Source organism: Thalassophryne amazonica, chromosome 3 (assembly GCF_902500255.1).
Source record: "Thalassophryne amazonica chromosome 3, fThaAma1.1, whole genome shotgun sequence".
NCBI classification, from domain to species: domain Eukaryota; kingdom Metazoa; phylum Chordata; class Actinopteri; order Batrachoidiformes; family Batrachoididae; genus Thalassophryne; species Thalassophryne amazonica.
This window is the reverse complement of record NC_047105.1, coordinates 7,495,456-7,515,868: the sequence shown is the minus strand read 5'-3', so window position 1 is coordinate 7,515,868 and position 20,413 is coordinate 7,495,456. Positions and strand designations below refer to the sequence as shown.

At 39.9% G+C, this 20,413-nt stretch overlaps 1 protein-coding gene across 2 annotated transcripts in view; it reads right to left on the bottom strand.

Moving 5' to 3' along the window:
• smpd2b (sphingomyelin phosphodiesterase 2b) overlaps window positions 1-20,413 on the bottom strand; it is a 40,824-nt gene that overhangs the window by 7,231 nt on the left and 13,180 nt on the right. For both annotated transcript variants that reach the window (XM_034165480.1, XM_034165486.1), the window contains 4 exons: window positions 3,114-3,207; window positions 2,680-2,769; window positions 2,521-2,603; window positions 2,220-2,352 (listed from right to left, as the gene is read on the bottom strand). In XM_034165480.1, coding sequence (XP_034021371.1) covers window positions 2,220-2,352; window positions 2,521-2,603; window positions 2,680-2,769; window positions 3,114-3,207 — 400 coding nt within the window. The remainder of the gene's footprint in view (window positions 1-2,219; window positions 2,353-2,520; window positions 2,604-2,679; window positions 2,770-3,113; window positions 3,208-20,413) is intronic.

The window sequence follows — 20,413 nt, the reverse complement described above, 5'->3', positions numbered from 1 at the left end:
TATTTATTTACAAATATGCCAAAACTCATCAGTCAGAGTAAATAAATGGCAAACTAGCTGAACGTCTGTTGCACTTTTCCATCTGAAACAGATGCACAAAGTGCTGCACACTGACAGATGGGATTAAGGACCTTGCTCAAGGGCCCTAACTGATTTTCTAGTCTGATGGGGAATTGAGCCTAGGTTTGCCTGTACACAGTACAAGAAGACCTCAGCTTTGGAAATGAAAGAAACTGACAAACACTTTGGAGTGCCAAAAATTAGGGACATGAACCAAAAGGAAAGGGCATGGACTAGGGCAAGAAGGATAATCAGGGGCACGTCACATCCCTTTAACACTCTGTTGTCACTCGTGCCCTCAGGCAGACGGGACTGTAGCCTGAGGTGCAAAACACACAGACTCAGGGACAGCTTTTACCCAACCGCCATAAGACTGTTAAATACAAATCGACAGCGAGACCTGTGCAATATAGAATGTAGGCTATAGAACACACAGTAGCATCTGGTAACAACTTTATACTTGTAGCATCTTCATATGAGCAATATCTTGTGTCATTTATTTGTTTATTGTATGCTGTGTATTATTAATCAAGTTGTTTTACCAATGAATATGGCTTTATACATCCTGAAGAAAACCATACAACCTGAGGCCGAAGGTCAAAGGGTGTATGGTTTTCTGAAGGGTGTATAAAGCCATATTCATTGGTAAAACAACTTGATAACGATTTTATCATATACCTATAAATGATAAATGCACACAGAACACAATGCGCGTGCTCTCCCTTCGCTCACTGCCTCCGGGGGTACGGATGCGGGACCCGCAAAGAATCCAAGTCATGGCGACGGAGCTCTGCGGCTGCATTACCGAGACCATGCAGTGGGCGCTGCGCATCAAAACAGCGAGCGTAGTCTTGGACATGTTGCTGCATGCAGCTCGGCACAGCAGACAGGGGGGCGGTGTGAGTGGCCCGCTGCGACATCGGAGGCAGTGAGAGCAATCGCGGTGATGCCGACCAGCATCACATACAGTTCTTTCCGCCTCGCTTAGGAAACAGCGCTTGGAACTTGAGGTGGATGAATGATGAAAGAAGCAAAACACCTTCGCAATTTATGTCAATATTTTGATGAATTTCTTCATTTACAGCAGCTTCATTAAACAAATGTACTCGAATGATTATCAGCACGATGGCGAGCTTACAGACTAACCTCCGCTAACACTAGAAGACAGTTGCCAGTTATGGCTTCTGAAACAAGGGAGAAAAAAGAAACAGCACAGTTCAGCTGAAGCATTAGTGGACGTACGTGACACCAGTGGGGAATACACATGTGGAACAAGAGGTGAAGCTCTTAGACAGAATATTTTACGTCCACTAATCCTTCAGCTGAGTGAGTTACATGATGACGACCTTTACTGTTCTTGAATCATTTCATTAAACCGGAGGGAAAGGACGCTTCATTCATTCATATACTCACTCAGCATTTTTACGACTCCAAATATATATCAGTGCATGGCTACTACTAAAAAAAAAAAAACACCAGAAGAATAGTTGCTGCTGATCAAACAAAATAGAATATAAAGAAAAAAAGAAAAGACAACTAACTAGATAGTCACACATTTTACTTTTTTGAATTTACTTGCCAGGATGCAAAATGTAGCAGTTTTTCCATTATTAATGTGCCTAAAACGTCTCCACAACAACAAAATATAAATCGGATCATATTCTGTAAGCCACATCCAGGAATAGAAAGGTGCAACATCCTGGTTAAACTATAAGCTGTGTTCAGCACTGACAAGGATTTTTCATGTTTTACTGTGGCAATTTGTGATGCATATTTTGAAAAGTATTTACATGACTTTTTTTCATGTACAAATCAATGCTTTTGCTGACTACTGACAAACTCAAATTACTCGAGAGCCACTGGTCAAATCCTGTCCCTCCTGGAGGAGCCGAGTGAAAATCTCAAGTACAAAAGTGAGATGGTGTTTTTATTAGAGTGCATAGCCTGAAGATGTTCTGGTACCACCCAGGTTTCTAGTTCAGGTTAAACCTGACTTTCACACCAAGGTTTGTGGAAACTTTAAGTAATTAGTAAAAACAGCATACATATTATTCCATCATAACCAACAGGTAAGACGGGCAAATCTTTAACATACAGAGTCACTTTTAACATTTTATTTCCTCCCTGAAATAATGCAGCACATTCTTGTCATCACTTACATCAAATTTAGAAGTCTCCAAGTAAGAGTCTCGCAGTCCAGTGTAAGTCCTGAGAAGCCTGTTGCCGACATCCTCAGGGTGCATGTTGAGGTCACCACCGACTATGATCACATCTGCCCCCGCAGAGGTGTGACTGATGGCAGATAAAGACTGATGTGTTACCCACCAAGTCAACAAGGCAGAGTGGCAGTGTATTCACAATCATCTAATGCTGAGTTTAGCAATAATTAACAAAAAGGGCACAATATTTACAACTGAATTCAGTGTGTGTGTGTTGTATTAACAAGGACAGGCACGTTACCGAATGAACTGCTGCAGCTCCCAGGCCTGAACCACTCTGTGAGGTAGATAAGAGTCCTTCTCTCTGCAGTACTCAGCATGCAGCTAAATGCACACATACACAACAATCAACAACCTCATATACGCACATAGAGAGGAAGACTGACAGCGGAAACCTTACGTGAGTGACATAGACGTGTGCCATCAGTTTGCCAATGTTTAGAACGGCCAGGCCAACAGCTTTACCTCCAAACCAGTCGCCGTGGTGAGCCTGCGTGTTCAGAAAATAAACAGAGGTGGGAGGAAGGGGGGTAGTGGGGAAGATACTGTTTTGTTGCACTAAACTAACACATTTCAGTAAGAAACACAATAACTCAGCAAAATTATGTCAATCAGAAGACAATCTTTCTGAATTTGACGCACTGGGAATTTTTCAGAATTTTAATTAAAAAGCATGAATGTACACTGAAATAATTTTGGAGCACAACGTGATAACTTAAATGTTTTAGTCTTCATCCTGTCATGTGAAAGAGTTATTTTTCTGCCAAGACGTGATCTAATTTGTTAATGTTAACTCACATCAAGTCTGTTAAAACTATGTCAGTTAAAACTTACCATGTATGGATAGCCATTCACTGAGTAGCGATAAAGAAATGCATCATGGATTCTGTGTTTAGAGAAAATTGCCAGCCCACTGCCAAAGACTCCACTGGAGAATGAGGGGGAGAAAAGAAAAAAAGAGGAGAAAATCTAAAACATCAGCAGAAGTTTTATGCTTCACACAAAATGATTAAATCAGCGGTGCAGTGTTACTGTTTAATGAAATGAAAAGTTACATTTTTTGGTTGCTAAATCCTCAGGATAACTGTAGCCTACAGAAGGCAGCATAAACAGAACGGGAAAAAAAAAAACAACACGAGAAAATATTTTTGGAAAGCAATTATCAACAGATTGGTGATCCTGAAAGAATGTGAGCAGCCAAAAGGAAAAAAGGTATATACACATTTCCCAGCATGTCACACCTGTCAAAAAATGTCTCTTGAGGAGGGGAAAAAAGAAATCTAAATCACAGCTTTGTTTTTCTGTATTTGCAGCTGGTTAATTTTTAAATTTTTGTGCAATGCTTCAGCATGTCTTTTTCCTGATTCTCTCCCTCAGCCCCAACCAGTCCCAGCAGAAGACTGCCCCTCCCTGAGCCTGGTTCTGCTGGAGGTTTCTTCCTGTTAAAAGGGAGTTTTTCCTTCCCACTGTCGCCAAGTGCTTGCTCACAGGGGGTCGTTTTGACCGCTGGGGTTTTTCCATAATTATTGTATGGCTTTTGCCTTACAATATAAAGCGCCTTGGGGCAACTGTTTGTTGTGATTTGGCGCTATATAAATAAAATTGATTTGATTTGATTTGCAATGTTGTCATGTACTTTTATAACTGCCATTTATTCTTTTATGATTGGAGTTTATTTTAATTGGTGATTTTATTCTGAAGAAAGCCCAATATAGTTATAATAATAATAATAATAACTAGTGCATTGCCTGTGGGGATCCACAGGCTCTAGATGTGGTAGTGTTTATAAAATAGGTAGCTGATATTTTTCACGGCTGGTAATAAATTGTTCCAGAATGTTTTTAGAACTCAACTGTATTATTTCCAGTTAATGACAATTTTTTTTATGTTAATTTGCTGTCTTAATGCATTTATAAATTGTTTTGTTGTTGCTATCACATACACACTAATATTATCATCATTATTATTACTTCTATTTTCTCAAATGATTTTTAAATGGACCACAATGGAAATAAGTGTTTTTACTTTCTTGTGCCATCCATGTATTGTTAATTATATTATGTACTTACACTGTGCTAACTAAATAAAATCACATGCACGCAGGCTTTTAATATATAGATGATTTACTGAGCCCTGGTGGAATGGTGTGTGAGTACAGAATGCAATTATCAATGTTTTTGTTCACTGTTGTTAGCTAATATCGCTAATTTGCACAAAAATATTAGTTCTATCAATATTCCATTTTTGTGACATTCATCACTGACCCAAAATACATAAGCATACGAACAGTAAATGTCAGCTCGACCCAGTTTGTCCGTAATTGAAGTTATACATATGCACTTACGTACACACGCCTTTTTGTATTTTCTGTATTCTGCTGCAGACAGGTGCTTTTATTTCTGCACACCCACAAACAGAGATGGTGGCGGAAGACATCAAACACACTACAGTTGTCACTCATGGTAACGGTGACATGACACTTAACTAAACTCACAAAACCAATTGAACTACAAAAGCACAATAAATCAATAACACTAACAACAATATTAAACTAACATGAACCACAATAACATTTAAAACCCCAAAACCCTGAAATCCCATGGTGCACAGCAGCACAACGGCCATTGTCATTTTTGTACTGTCTGGGTTTTCCTTACTGAAATATCGCCTCAAACAAAGCACTTAGCACCAAACTAAGCACTAGGCCAGAACCTGATGCTATGAGCCTTGTTAAGTCACCCTCTCTGCCATTCATTTGGACACAATCTCACCCTTCATTTGGGCTTATGTCATCATAAATGTAGCTTCAGATCTCACCATCAACATTTAAAAAGTGGATGATATTTATGTTTTTAGTTAGACAAATTTCTTTCGATTTTGTGCTTCTAACACGGATGAGACATCCACGTTGAACAAACTGACCAGAACTATTTTCTAAGACTGGTGCAGGGTTGATGTAAACTTGGCAATACGGTATATCTTCATACATCTTGAGCTACAAACTGTGACGATTAAGAAAGTAGGTCAGGATCATTCCTTCATTGCGATTTTGTGCATAAGGTGGAAGTATCAGTCCACAAATAACTAGAAAGTTATCTAATGAAGAACTTCATCTCAGACATTTTGGATTCTGACCACAGCACAACAGACCTTCTCACTATCCTTTCTTAGTTATGGAATGCCCATTTGGGCAATGAAGACTACAATTCAAATGAATTAATTTTATTTAAAGTAGTTTGTGTACATAGATCTATTTACTATTAACTTATTTTGTTAACAATATGTTTGCTGCTTCACAGTTGCTTGTAGTGCTGCTTATGAACCAGTTGGTGGCAGTAGTGCACAGAGTTGGGTTAAAACCTGCAGTTTAACAAAACAGAAGAAGAAGACTTAGCTGAGTAACAGCACTCAACTCTGTTCTGTTTAACCAAATAAAAGTTTGTGTTCCACAAGTTAATTCACCTGTTCAGTCTCTATACTATGATTAAGAGACCACTGAGAGCAGAAGAGGAGACTAACGCTGGAGGCTGGTCGACTGGGATTCCTCACAAAGAACCACCACGAGGTAGCAACTAGCTTCAAATGGCGGGGCCTCTGTGCCGTGATATCGACGCTGTGAATATCAAAAGACACTTTAAGGTAACGGAACCTGGTGTGAGCACAAACTCATTTTAGCCAGAAATAACAAAACTTGCTTGAAGCTTGATTATGGCAGCCATGGACTAATGGGAACCAAACCAGCACATTTTTGACTAGCACGGAGCTAACGTTAGCCACAGAGAGGCACAGGCCTAATTAATGTTTCGACTAAAAAATGACTAAAATACGTATATACTCTGTCTTTTATTAGGTGTTGATGCAATTGAAGTTTAAGTAATGTCACTGCCCAGAAAGAGACTTTATGAAGATAAGTTTGTGATAATTGGCAGTAGGAATGCTTTTGATTTTGCAATCGGTGGGACCGATTGCTTGCCTTGCTCTTGCTTGCCTCTACTGGTGGTTGGCTCTCACTGCGGTATTGTATCACTTCCTGTTCCGGAGCACAACGGTGTTTTGCTGTATCTGTTAGCTGTTTAATCTGTGCAGTTAGATTGATCTAGTTACCTAGATAACGATTTGTTTCACAGTGTAATCTTCACGTGCCTTAACTAAAGCACTCCCTCTGCTGAATCACCTCTAAATTATTTACACAGTATTCACTTTGTGTGTCTTTAGGAATCCGCTAGCTTAGCGCAGCTACTAGCTCTTAGCCGGTTTAGCATGGCGGCTTCTCCTGTCTCTCCTGCACTTTTCTGCTCTGGGTGTGAAATGTTTAGTTATTCCTCGGCCTCCTTTAGCAGTAATGGTACTTGTAATAAGTGTAGCTTATTCGTAGTTTTGGAGGCCAGGCTGGGCGAATTGGAGACTCGGCTCCACACCGTGGAAAATTCTACAGCTAGCCAGGCCCCTGTAGTCAGTGCAGACCAAGGTAGCTTAGCCGCCCTTAGATTCCCTCTGGCAGATCCCGAGCAGCCGGGAAAGCAGGCCGACTGGGTGACTGTGAGGAGGAAGCGTAGTTCTAAACAGAAGCCCCGTGTACACAGCCAACCCGTTCACATTTCTGACAGTTTTTCCCCAAACGACGACACACCCACCGAGGATCAAACTCTGGTTATTGGCGACTCTGTTTTGAGAAATGTGAAGTTAGCGACACCAGCAACCATAGTCAATTGTCTTCCGGGGGCCAGAGCAGCCGACATTGAAGGAAATTTGAAACTGCTGGCTAAGCCTAAGCGTAAATTTGGTAAGATTGTAATTCACGTCAGCAGTAATGACACCCGGTTACGCCAATCGGAGGTCACTAAAATTAACATTGAATCGGTGTGTAACTTTGCAAAAACAATGTTGGACTCTGTAGTTTTCTCTGGGAGTGACATGTTTAGCCGCATGTTCTCCTTGAATTGCTGGCTGTCTGAGTGGTGTCCAAAAAATGAGGTGGGCTTCATAGATAATTGGCAAAGCTTCTGGGGAAAACCTGGTCTTGTTAGGAGAGACGGCATCCATCCCACTTTGGATGGAGCAGCTCTCATTTCTAGAAATCTGGCCAATTTTCTTAAATCCTCCAAACCGTGACTATCCAGGGTTGGGACCAGGAAGCAGAGTTGTAGTCTTACACACCTCTCTGCAGCTTCTCTCCCCCTGCCATCCCCTCATTACCCCATCCCCGTAGAGACGGTGCCTGCTCCCAGACCACCAATAACCAGTAAAAATCTATTTAAGCATAAAAATTCAAAAAGAAAAAATAATATAGCACCTTCAACTGCACCACAGACTAAAACAGTTAAATGTGGTCTATTAAACATTAGGTCTCTCTCTTCTAAGTCCCTGTTAGTAAATGATATAATAATTGATCAACATATTGATTTATTCTGCCTTACAGAAACCTGGTTACAGCAGGATGAATATGTTAGTTTAAATGAGTCAACACCCCCGAGTCACACTAACTGCCAGAATGCTCGTAGCACGGGCCGAGGCGGAGGATTAGCAGCAATCTTCCATTCCAGCTTATTAATTAATCAAAAACCCAGACAGAGCTTTAATTCATTTGAAAGCTTGACTCTTAGTCTTGTCCATCCAAATTGGAAGTCCCAAAAACCAGTTTTATTTGTTATTATCTATCGTCCACCTGGTCGTTACTGTGAGTTTCTCTGTGAATTTTCAGACCTTTTGTCTGACTTAGTGCTTAGCTCAGATAAGATAAATATAGTGGGTGATTTTAACATCCACACAGATGCTGAGAATGACAGCCTCAACACTGCATTTAATCTATTATTAGACTCAATTGGCTTTGCTCAAAATGTAAATGAGTCCACCCACCACTTTAATCATATCTTAGATCTTGTTCTGACTTATGGTATGGAAATTGAAGACTTAATAGTATTCCCTGAAAATACCTTCTGTCTGATCATTTCTTAATAACATTTACATTTACTCTGATGGACTACCCAGCAGTGGGGAATAAGTTTCATTACACTAGAAGTCTTTCAGAAAACGCTGTAACTAGGTTTAAGGATATGATTCCTTCTTTATGTTCTCCAATGCCATATACCAACACAGGGCAGAGTAGCTACCTAAACTCTGTGAGTGAGATAGATTATCTCGTCAATAGTTTTATATCCTCATTGAGGACAGCTTTGGATGCTGTAGCTCCTCTGAAAAAGAGAGCCTTAAATCAGAAGTGCCTGACTCCGTGGTATAACTCACAAACTCACAGCTTAAAGCAGATAACCCGTAAGTTGGAGAGGAAATGGCGTCTCACTAATTTAGAAGATCTTCACTTAGCCTGGAAATAGTCTGTTGCTCTATAAAAAAGCCCTCCGTAAAGCTAGGACATCTTACTACTCATCACTAATTGAAGATAATAAGAACAACCCCAGGTTTCTTTTCAGCACTGTAGCCAGGCTGACAAAGAGTCAGAGCTCTATTGAGCCGAGTATTCCTTTAACTTTAACTAGTAATGACTTCATGACTTTCTTTGCTAATAAAATTTTAACTATTAGAGAAAAAATTACTCATAACCATCCCAAAGACGTATCGTTATCTTTGGCTGCTTTCAGTGATGCCAGTATTTGGTTAGACTCTCTCAGATTGTTCTGTCTGAGTTATTTTCATTAGTTACTTCATCCAAACCATCAACATGTCTATTAGACCCCATTCCTACCAGGCTGCTCAAGGAAGCCCTACCATTATTTAATGCTTCGATCTTAAATATGATCAATCTATCTTTATTAGTTGGCTATGTACCACAGGCTTTTAAGGTGGCAGTAATTAAACCATTACTTAAAAAGCCATCACTTGACCCAGCTATCTTAGCTAATTATAGGCCAATCTCCAACCTTCCTTTTCTCTCAAAAATTCTTGAAAGGGTAGTTGTAAAACAGCTAACTGATCATCTGCAGAGGAATGGTCTATTTGAAGAGTTTCAGTCAGGTTTTAGAATTCATCATAGTACAGAAACAGCATTAGTGAAGGTTACAAATGATCTTCTTATGGCCTCAGACAGTGGACTCATCTCTGTGCTTGTTCTGTTAGACCTCAGTGCTGCTTTTGATACTGTTGACCATAAAATTTTATTACAGAGATTAGAGCATGCCATAGGTATTAAAGGCACTGCGCTGCGGTGGTTTGAATCATATTTATCTAATAGATTACAATTTGTTCATGTAAATGGGGAATCTTCTTCACAGACTAAGGTTAATTATGGAGTTCCACAAGGTTCTGTGCTAGGACCAATTTTATTCACTTTATACATGCTTCCCTTAGGCAGTATTATTAGACAGCATTGCTTAAATTTTCATTGTTACGCAGATGATACCCAGCTTTATCTATCCATGAAGCCAGAGGACACACACCAATTAGCTAAACTGCAGGATTGTCTTACAGACATAAAGACATGGATTACCTCTAATTTCCTGCTTTTAAACTCAGATAAAACTGAAGTTATTGTACTTGGCCCCACAAATCTTAGAAACATGGTGTCTAACCAGATCCTTACTCTGGATGGCATTACCCTGACCTCTAGTAATACTGTGAGAAATCTTGGAGTCATTTTTGATCAGGATATGTCATTCAAAGCGCATATTAAACAAATATGTAGGACTGCTTTTTTGCATTTACGCAATATCTCTAAAATTAGAAAGGTCTTGTCTCAGAGTGATGCTGAAAAACTAATTCATGCAATTATTTCCTCTAGGCTGGACTATTGTAATTCATTATTATCAGGTTGTCCTAAAAGTTCCCTGAAAAGCCTTCAGTTAATTCAAAATGCTGCAGCTAGAGTACTAACGGGGACTAGAAGGAGAGAGCATATCTCACCCATATTGGCCTCTCTTCATTGGCTTCCTGTTAATTCTAACTCAACAAAAATATAAACGCAACACTTTTGGTTTTGCTCCCATTTTGTATGAGATGAACTCAAAGATCTAAAACTTTTTCCACATACACAATATCACCATTTCCCTCAAATATTGTTCACAAACCAGTCGAAATCTGTGATAGTGAGCACTTCTCCTTTGCTGAGATAATCCATCCCACCTCACAGGTGTGCCATATCAAGATGCTGATTAGACACCATGATTAGTGCACAGGTGTGCCTTAGACTGCCCACAACAAAAGGCCACTCTGAAAGGTGCAGTTTTGTTTTATTGGGAAGGGGATACCAGTCAGTATCTGGTGTGACCACCATTTGCCTCATGCAGTGCAACACATCTCCTTCGCATCATCCGTGAAGAGAACACCTCTCCAACATGCCAAACAGCAGCGAATATGAGCATTTGCCCACTCAAGTCGGTTACGACGATGAACTGGAGTCAGGTCGAGACCCCGATGAGGACGACGAGCATGCAGATGAGCTTCCCTGAGACGGTTTCTGACAATTTGTGCAGAAATTCTTTGGTTATGCAAACCGATTGTTCCAGCAGCTGTCCGAGTGGCTGGTCTCAGACGATCTTGGAGGTGAACATGCTGGATGTGGAGGTCCTGGGCTGGTGTGGTTACACGTGGTCTGCGGTTGTGAGGCTGGTTGGATGTACTGCCAAATTCTCTGAAACACCTTTGGAGACGGCTTATGGTAGAGAAATGAACATTCAATACACGAGCAACAGCTCTGGTTGACATTCCTGCTGTCAGCATGCCAATTGCACGCTCCATCAAATCTTGCAACATCTGTGGCATTGTGCTGTGTGATAAAACTGCACCTTTCAGAGTGGCCTTTTATTGTGGGCAGTCTAAGGCACACCTGTGCACTAATCATGGTGTCTAATCAGCATCTTGATATGGCACACCTGTGAGGTGGGATGGATTATCTCAGCAAAGGAGAAGTGCTCACTATCACAGATTTCGACTGGTTTGTGAACAATATTTGAGAGAAATGGTGATATTGCATATGTGGAAAAAGTTTTAGATCTTTGAGTTCATCTCATACAAAATGGGAGCAAAACCAAAAGTGTTGCGTTTATATTTTTGTTGAGTATAGAATAGATTTTAAAATTCTTCTTCTTACTTATAAGGTTTTGAATAATCAGGTCCCATCTTATCTTAGGGACCTCATAGTACCATATCACCCCAATAGAGCGCTTCGCTCTCAGACTACAGGCTTACTTGTAGTTCCTAGGGTTTGTAAGAGTAGAATGGGAGGCAGAGCCTTCAGCTTTCAGGCTCCTCTCCTGTGGAGCCAGCTCCCAATTCAGATCAGGGACACAGACACCCTCTCTACTTTTAAGATTAGGCTTAAAACTTTCCTTTTTGCTAAAGCTTATAGTTAGGGCTGGATCAGGTGACCCTGAACCATCCCTTAGTTATGTTGCTATAGACTTAGACTGTTGGGGGGTTCCCATGATGCACTGAGTGTTTCTTTCTGTTTTTGCTCTGTATGCACCACTCTGCATTTAATCATTAGTGATTGATCTCTGCTCCCCTCCACAGCATGTCTTTTTCCTGGTTCTCTCCCTCAGCCCCAACCACTCCCAGCAGAAGACTGCCCTCCCTGAGCCTGGTTCTGCTGGAGGTTTCTTCCTGTTAAAAGGGAGTTTTTCCTTCCCACTGTCGCCAAGTGCTTGCTCACAGGGGGTTGTTTTGACCGTTGGGGCTTTTACGTAATTATTGTATGGCCTTGCCTTACAATATAAAGCGCCTTGGGGCAACTGTTTGTTGTGATCTGGCGCTATATAAATAAAATTGATTGATAATATTTTTGGATTATTGCTTGTTTCCCCCCAACAGCAACCATGCCAGCTGCCATAAGAGTTGTTAAATCAGTGAATCCTCCATCTGATCAGTGGGTCGAGTGTCTGCCTGCAGTTGATTCACATCAGCTCGATCCTTATGCAGAGGTTTGTACTGTAATGGTTAAATAAGATTGTACAGTGTCTTGTGCCAGTAGATTCTAAAATTCACATTCAGCAAGCAAAATATTCAAAATTTCTGGCAAGAAATATTCTGTTCTATTTGAGATATAATTTGAAAATAGAGTAAAATCTGTCAGTAATGAAGCCGTATATGCTAACTTTCCCTCAAAGAAATAATTTACAGGCCCTGTTAATTAACATGTTTATTTATTGCTGATAAAGTTTCAGAATTTCTTACATAAAAACTTATATAAAAAAATTCTCTGTCCCTTGCATAATGTTTCATTTGCATAGTGTGTGCATACTGTCTATGGTACCATACACTTGAAACATAAGGACTTCTATGCTGTACTACTGAGGTTTACCACCTTATGTGGGGTGGAAAAACTGACCTGTCCCAACAAAGAAATTAATTTTTGGAGATTCTTTTGGTGGGTAAATAGACCTGAGAAAGTACCAGAATGCATTTGAGATTTCACAGTTTTCTGGGGGACAACCACCAGACCCCGCCAGGGCCTTGCCAAGAACTTTAAGGGGTTTTTTTTTTCCATGGCTCACTTTCATCGCTCAGTTCATTCACAGATTTGTCTGTGCTCATGATGAAAGGTCAACAGCATTGGCTTAATCATTTGTGAAGCATAGGATTTAATAAAAAAGTGGGAACTTCTGTATTAAGGTTGTAACATGTGGAACTATATACATTTTGTGTTCCAGGAGAAGCAGAATGACATCATTCACAGTATCAAACAGCTGAATAACAAAATTGATGCAATGCATCCTTGGACCGCCCCTGAAAGTGTCGGTTTCCAGACATACCAGGAGAAAGAACAATGCGGACGCTGCTGAGATGATTATCTGAAGAATGGCCAGCTAAACCAGAAGTGTGGGCTAGAACCAATTACAAGCAGTGTCTGGAAGTAATGGGCCTTCCAGTAAAGTCACTCGAAGAAGTGAGTTAATGTATTTTCTGTTTGTTAGAGCCTCTTCACGTCAATAAAGTTTTGCCATTTTATTTTTTACACAGTACATTATGAAACATGCTGTATTTCTAGTAACTAAAGGGCCTTTCACATTGCCTGCTTTATATGTGTCGGGCAACGCCTCCCAATGCGTCATCAGTTGCGTTGTTTCTATTATTTGTATTTTAGCATTGTGTTTATATTCTATAATATCAAAGCTTATGAGCAGATTAGCAGCAGCATTTAATTTGCATTGTACATGGAATATTTTTGATAAAATTTAATTTTACTTCCGGAGAAACTTTTTCTCTGGGGGTCAAACATTAATTTAAATTAATAATTTATTATTTTTGTATCATTTTTTTATCATATGAATTTCCTCAGGAAAATTTATTGTAATGTTTGTGTTAAAACTGTTCAATTTTGCTTTAAAAATTGTGTTCAATTGGCAAAAGTAATGTGAGTAATAACATTCTTACCAGTCTTGCTGAGTGGCGCAGCAGCAGCCACAGGATTCTTGCATCTTGTCAAGTTTCCCATCTTTAAAAAAAAGAAGCCAAAATATCTCCAAACACCTGCAGCAGGTCTGTAATCAACCACTTCTGTAATGGCTCTGCTTTGAAGCAATGAACCAATGAAGCAGTGCTGCGATCCGCTGCTTTGTTGGTTCATTGCTTCACTGCTCTTCAGAAGTGGCAAATCCGCTTCTTAACCCCTCTCAAAGCCAATAAAATATGTCAGTTGTGAGTCACTTTTGTGCGGATTAAAGTCACTAACTGGGGCTCCTGTCTTGTGAGAAAGAAACGAAATCATCCTCTGTTCTGTTCGCACAGCTCCAAATGCTGCACGGCTCTCTTAGAAGATAGAGTCCGGTCGGAATTAATAACTTCAAAGCGAATCGCTGTTTTAATCAAATGACACCTCTTTCCAAATGTTGCAATACAAACAATAAACTGCAATTGATGAAAACATTTTTTTTCCTCCCAAAATGAGACGTCCTGCGCTGATGTGCAGCAGCCAGTTGAGCTCAGCTCAGAGGTATGGAGAGACATTCATGCCAAAAGGAAATGCTTTTGACAAAATCTACAGATTTTGTTTATTTCTATTTATGTTCAGAGATCAAGGATCCACCATGTAGATTTTATTTAAGTCCAGAGATCAAGGATCCAGTAACCAATTTCATATTTATTTACTTTAAGGCTCAATATAATTAGGGCTGAAACAATTATTCAAGTAACTCGATTACAAAAAATGCTTGAGGCAAATTCTTTGCGTCGAAGCTTCGTTTAATTCATGTCACCAAATTCCGTTTACTTAAAATGTATTGCTATCGTATCACTATGACTTTGTAGACGATAGCGCAGCTCCCGTATCGTTTCCCCCAGACTGTAATAATTGATGGACATTTCAAAGACTTCAGGCGGCGCAATCTAGTTCTCTGGCGATGGCGGAAAACGAAGATACCGGTAGGGATGGGTATCGAGAATCGGTTCCTTTCGGGTATCGTTAAGAAATGGTTCGATCCACCGACATCAATAACCTTTTTACTTAACGATTCCCTTATCAGTCCTTCAGAGTAGGCGTTATTTTTGGGGGTGTTTGTCAGGAATTTGACAAACATTTCTCTACATTGATTACAGACCCTGCAGCAGGTCTGTAATCAACTTTCCTGCAGCGCAGCTTTGCTTTGAACCACGAACCAAACGAAGCAGTGATTTGCAGATCGAAGCAGTGCTTCGATCATTGCTTTGTTGATTAATTTTTTTCTTTCACTTTGCCCCGCTAAAACCCTAGATTATATGGCTGAGTAGTATTTACCTTTTTTATGTTAAAAAGACCTGTTATGGTCTTCTGAAACAGTTGATAGATGTTTCTGTGTAGGCTCTCAGTTGTCCAGGTGGTTTCCATAGTAGAGAAGCTTGAATCTTCGACTGGACTGGGTTGCTTGACGTGAGGACGTTTTGCTTCAAATTGCAGAAGCTTCCTCAGCTAAAATTCTTGCTCTGGTAGTCTGACTTCTGTCTTGACTCTTGTAGAGAAGAAAATACAGAAGCCAACAAAAGCTGGAGTTTTTTAAACCTAACCAGAACCCTCCTACCGAGAGGCCGACTACTATAGGCTAGTGACTAAACAATAGCTCTAATTAACACTAGAGCACTATAGGGCATATAGAGTACTATATACTAACTAGAGCACAATAGGTGCTAATGGTGGTATTTTCTTCTCTACAAGAGTCAAGACAGAAGTCAGACTACCAGAGCAAGAATTTTAACTGAGGAAGCTTCTGCGATTTGAAGCGAAACGTCCTCGCGTCAAGCAACCCAGTCCAGTCGAAGATTCAAGCTTCTCTACTATGGAAACCACCTGGACAACTGAGAGCCGACACAGAAACAATAATAGTAAGCACAACAATAACAGTAATAATAACTAATCTAACAATTATATACAATTTTAGAGAAAGCGACAAAAAGAACCTGATGAAGCAAAACAACAGAAAAGATAAAACCAACTAACAATGAAAATAAATAAATACATATAGAAATAACTTTCCTGTGAACACCTAGTGACTCTTACACCTCCATTTCATCCCTGTTTTAGTTAAGTTTAATGACAATTTGTTTTGGTCAAACCATATTTTCAATGTGTTAATTTCTTCTGTGATTTCCTCCAGAACTATCTGCCAAGATAGAAAACTGCTGCATCCTAGTAAGAGCAGAATACTACTGGAATGAATGTGAATATGTGAATAAGGAAAGTTGGGTTTTTTCTCACCTAAATGGAAGCTGCACTCACTGCAGTTTATTGTCTGGAATAGCCCAGATTGCATTTCAGAGCTTCTAGAATTCAAACATTTTCATGTGGGTGGTGTTGGGGGTAATTTTGGGTTACAGCTTTTTTTGTTTTTCACCACTTTCATCCCTGAATATGTCAATCGTGAGTCACTTTTGTGCAGATTAAAGTCACTAACTGGGACTCCTGTCTTGTTGCGAGAAAGAAACGAGAATCGTCCTCCGTTCTGTTCACACAGCTCCAAATGCTGCGCGACTCTCTGCCGAGTCAAATTAGAATGATAGAGTCCAGTCGGAATTAATAACTTCAAAGCGAAACACCGTTTTTATTTTTATTTATGTCCAGAGATCAAGGATACAGTGACCAATTTCATATTTATTTACTTTAAGACTCAATAAAATACACAGAAAACCTGTAAAGCCTACTTTTAGTACAAAATTCAAAAGAGGTATCGATAAGGGAATCGATAAGGAATCGGATCGATAAGCAGAATTGATAGATAAAATCTTAATACCCATCCCTAGATACCGGTGTGCATAAAAGGCAGAAAATGTCTAAAGTTTGGGATCATTTTACACTTCGTAAGGCGGATAATGTAGTGCAATGTATACACTGTAAAAGGGACCTGGCCTACCATAATAGTACTTCGTCAATGCTGCAACTCCTCAACCGAAAGCATCCTCACATGAACTGCACTTCTCCAAGCAGACTCGGAGCCTCTAAAAGGTCACATATTTTACGATTGTTAACGTTAACTGATATGAACACTACTGCTTGTTAGAATTTCAGTACATAATAATAATGTGTAGCTTGTGTTATGTGTCGATAGTGATGAGACATTGGCTAATAAGTAGGCTAACAAGAGCACCAAAATCTCACTCATGTCATTCACCTCTCTTCATCTCTCCCTTCCGCGTGCGACACTCACAGACAGACACAGTCTCTCTCTCTCTCACACACACACACCAGATTCAAACATATAATAATAAATAAGATAGATGACACAGATGGACAAATTCATTAGCATATATTTACTTTTGGGCAAGTTTAGGATTTGTTATAGCCTACAAATGAATGTTTTTGTTTTGGGGGTTTTTTCCCCCCCACAGCACATCAGTGACGCATGGACGTCTTTGTCCAGACAGGTCCCTCATGTACTGTCAAGGCGGCTGTGGTTTTGACCAAAAGCATTTTAAATATGCTCATCACAGACATGTGTCCACTGTCCATGGTGGAAGACACAGGATTCAAGAATATGATCAAAACATTCAATCCCAAAATACACCATTCCCTCAAGAACATACTTCACAAATATGATGGAGCAAAAATATTCTGAAATAACTGAAAATTACAATGTGTTCTTAAGGACATAGAGTCTGTTGCACTAACAACTAACATTTGGACACGTGTGGCTACAGAGGCTTATCTGGGGGTCACATGTCATTTCTTGGGAGACGATTGGGAAATGAAGTCCCTCTCCCTTACTACAATGCCTTTAGAGGAGAGGCATACAGCCACAAACATTGCAGATTGGCTGGAGGAGGCTGCTACCAAATTTCACATTCCTTTTGAGAAGGTGAATGCAGTTGTCCATGACAATGGGGCCAATGTAGTGGCAGCTGCCAGAATTCTGAAAGAGGGACATGGATGGGCCTCTGTCATATGTGCAGGGCACACACTGAATTTAGTTGTGCAGAATACACTAAAAAAAATAAATAATAATAATGAAAACATTGCAAGCTGTGTTGCCTCTGCGTGATGCCTGGTGGAGCACTTTAAAAAGAGTGAACAGGCCTGCACAAAACTTAAAGAAAAGCAGCAGCAAATGTGAGTGCAACAGCACATGTTGGTCCAGGATGTCAGTACCCGGTGGAACAGTCCACTTCATATGCTGTCCAGGCTCCTTGAGCAGAGGTGGCCAGTGACTGCTGCGCTTTCTGACCCTGCAGTCAACAAACACTGAAGAAATCCACCGTGAATTCAGCTTTTGAAATTGCACCAGTGAAGGCATTTCAGGGGCTTGCAGCTCAACAGATCACTGACAGGTGGGAAGATCTGTTTGTATTTAAACCTGAGGACCCCAACACTGCCCTACTTGCTGCTGCCATGGACCCCAGCTTCAGAAAACGTAAGTTCTTGTCTTCTGAGGAATCATTTAACGTCCAAAGCACAATTCAAACAATGCTACTAACTGTCAAAAGGCAAGAGTCCAATGTGCAGGGAAATGAATCCACCACCAACATAGAAGGAGACTCCCAAGCTACTCAAGCCCAAGGATCAGCTCACAATGTTCTTGGATCTTCATCAGACTCCAGTAGCAATGAAGAAGTGGATAATGATGAGAATCAAAATCAAGAGGTCCAGAGGGAAGTCTTACAATATTTTGGTGAACACCATGTCTCCAAAAAAGAGGATCCACTGTCATGGTGGAGAGGAAATGCAGTAAAATACCCAACCCTGGCTAAGCTGGCAAAGTCTTTTCTCAGTATTCCAGCCACCTCAACACCCTCAGAGCGCATGTTCTCTGCTGCTGGGAACATTGCCTCAAAGCGTAGGGCTAGCCTCACCTCTGACCATGTCAATATGCTGACCTTTTTGCATTGTAACAGTCATTTGCTCGTTTAAAGGGTTGTATATGCATTGCACACACATGCACTACTACAAATATTTTCTCTCTCTCTCTCTGCTAAGACAAGCACTCACCTTCTTGAACAAAGATGAACATTATACTATACTTACCTCATCTGGATTCAGTTGGAAACTGAACTGTACTGTTTAAGTTGAATTATTAGTGATATTTGAGTTATTTATTATTTATTTATTTAGTTACTTTTGCATTTTTGTACCGTTTACACTTTGTTGTTTATTCTCAGGTGGGGTATTGGGGGTGCACCCCCTTTTTTTTTTTTTTTTTTTAAAGGATACACCTTATTTGTCCTTTTATTTCAATTTTTTGTCATATACATCACAAATGTTTCACAAACAGTTTGCATAAATGGGCTCAGATCTGGAGCCAATAAGCCAAAGATTAAGCTTTGATCTAGTGTGGAGTTTAACTCAAAACCTTTTTTGGAGAGGAATAAAAGCCAACTGCTTGTTCATTTTTAGAGGCCTTTCATGTTATATAACACACTATTGATATATTGTTTAAAAACACAAAAGAGTAATTTATCTGATTACTCGATTAATCGTTGAAAAAAAAAACCCCCAAAAAACAGAATACTCGATTCCAAAAATATTCGATAGCTGCAGCCCTAAATATAATTATGTTGATAATAAAATTCTAAAATAAAATTGGGATAAAAAAAAGTATCGTTCAGGAACCGGTATCAAAGTGAAGGTATCGGTACCGGCATCAAAAAGTCTTGATCGATACCCAGCCCTAGTGCACTTGGTTTCGGTGCGGAAGATTACTGGTTCAAACCCCACCTCTGCCACATTTCTCCATGTACTGTGGAGTTGCATCAGGATGGGCATCCGATGTAAAAGTGTGTGCCAACTTAACATGCAGATCCACCTCAGATTTGCTGTGGCGACCCCAAGTGAAAAACAAGGGAGCAGCTGAAGGAAATTACTTACTATTACTTTTTACATATATTAGCAAACAACACTGAACAATGGACATTGATATTTATATTCTGGACTCACACACCAATCCAGCAGGGGGTGGTAAGTCATCTAAACATTAAAAGCAAGAGTGCATGATTTTATTTAGTAAGTTCAACGTAAGTACAAAACAAAATTATCAATACATTAAAAATGCATGGATGACACAAGAAAGTGAAAACACTTTAAGAAAAATTTAAGTAAAAATAAAATGTGTACATGATACCAAGAACCTAAATAATTTAGAAATATGTTAAGACAGTAAATTAACATTAAAAAAATGACAATTAACTGGAAATAAAAGGTTTGAGTTCTTCAAAAAAAAAAAAAAAAAAAAACTGCTGAGGTCTAAGATCTGCAGTTCTAAATACTGCAGAAACTTTGCACAATTTATTACCAGCCATGAAAAATGTCAGCTACCTATTTTATAAACACTACCCAATGAAATCCTGCTCCATCCACGGCACTCCAGGAAACCAATGAACAATCACAATGTGTGCCGATCATGGAGTGCATCAGAGAACCATGAGCACAGTTCTGTATGTGTTCCACCTGCAGAAGGCACTGCAACCACCACCACCCCGCCAATCCACCATGGACAAAACAAGAACCAAATGTCTGAACCAGGAGGCTGCATTTACATGTTTCTTGTAATCAAGGTTGGGTAGGATTACATGTATGTATGTACATACATTTGGATTACTTGTAATCTGATTACTTTTGGATTACATTTCAAAGTAATCCTACCCAACCTTGCTTGTAATAACCTGCACGAGTGTCTGTTAGTGCTGTATGTCCTTTGCAGGACTCTCCCTGAGCAATGGAAGCGTGGCGCAGCACCAGGTTGTTACAATCTCAGCGCCATGATGCTGATTTTCAAGTTTAGGGTGTTCAC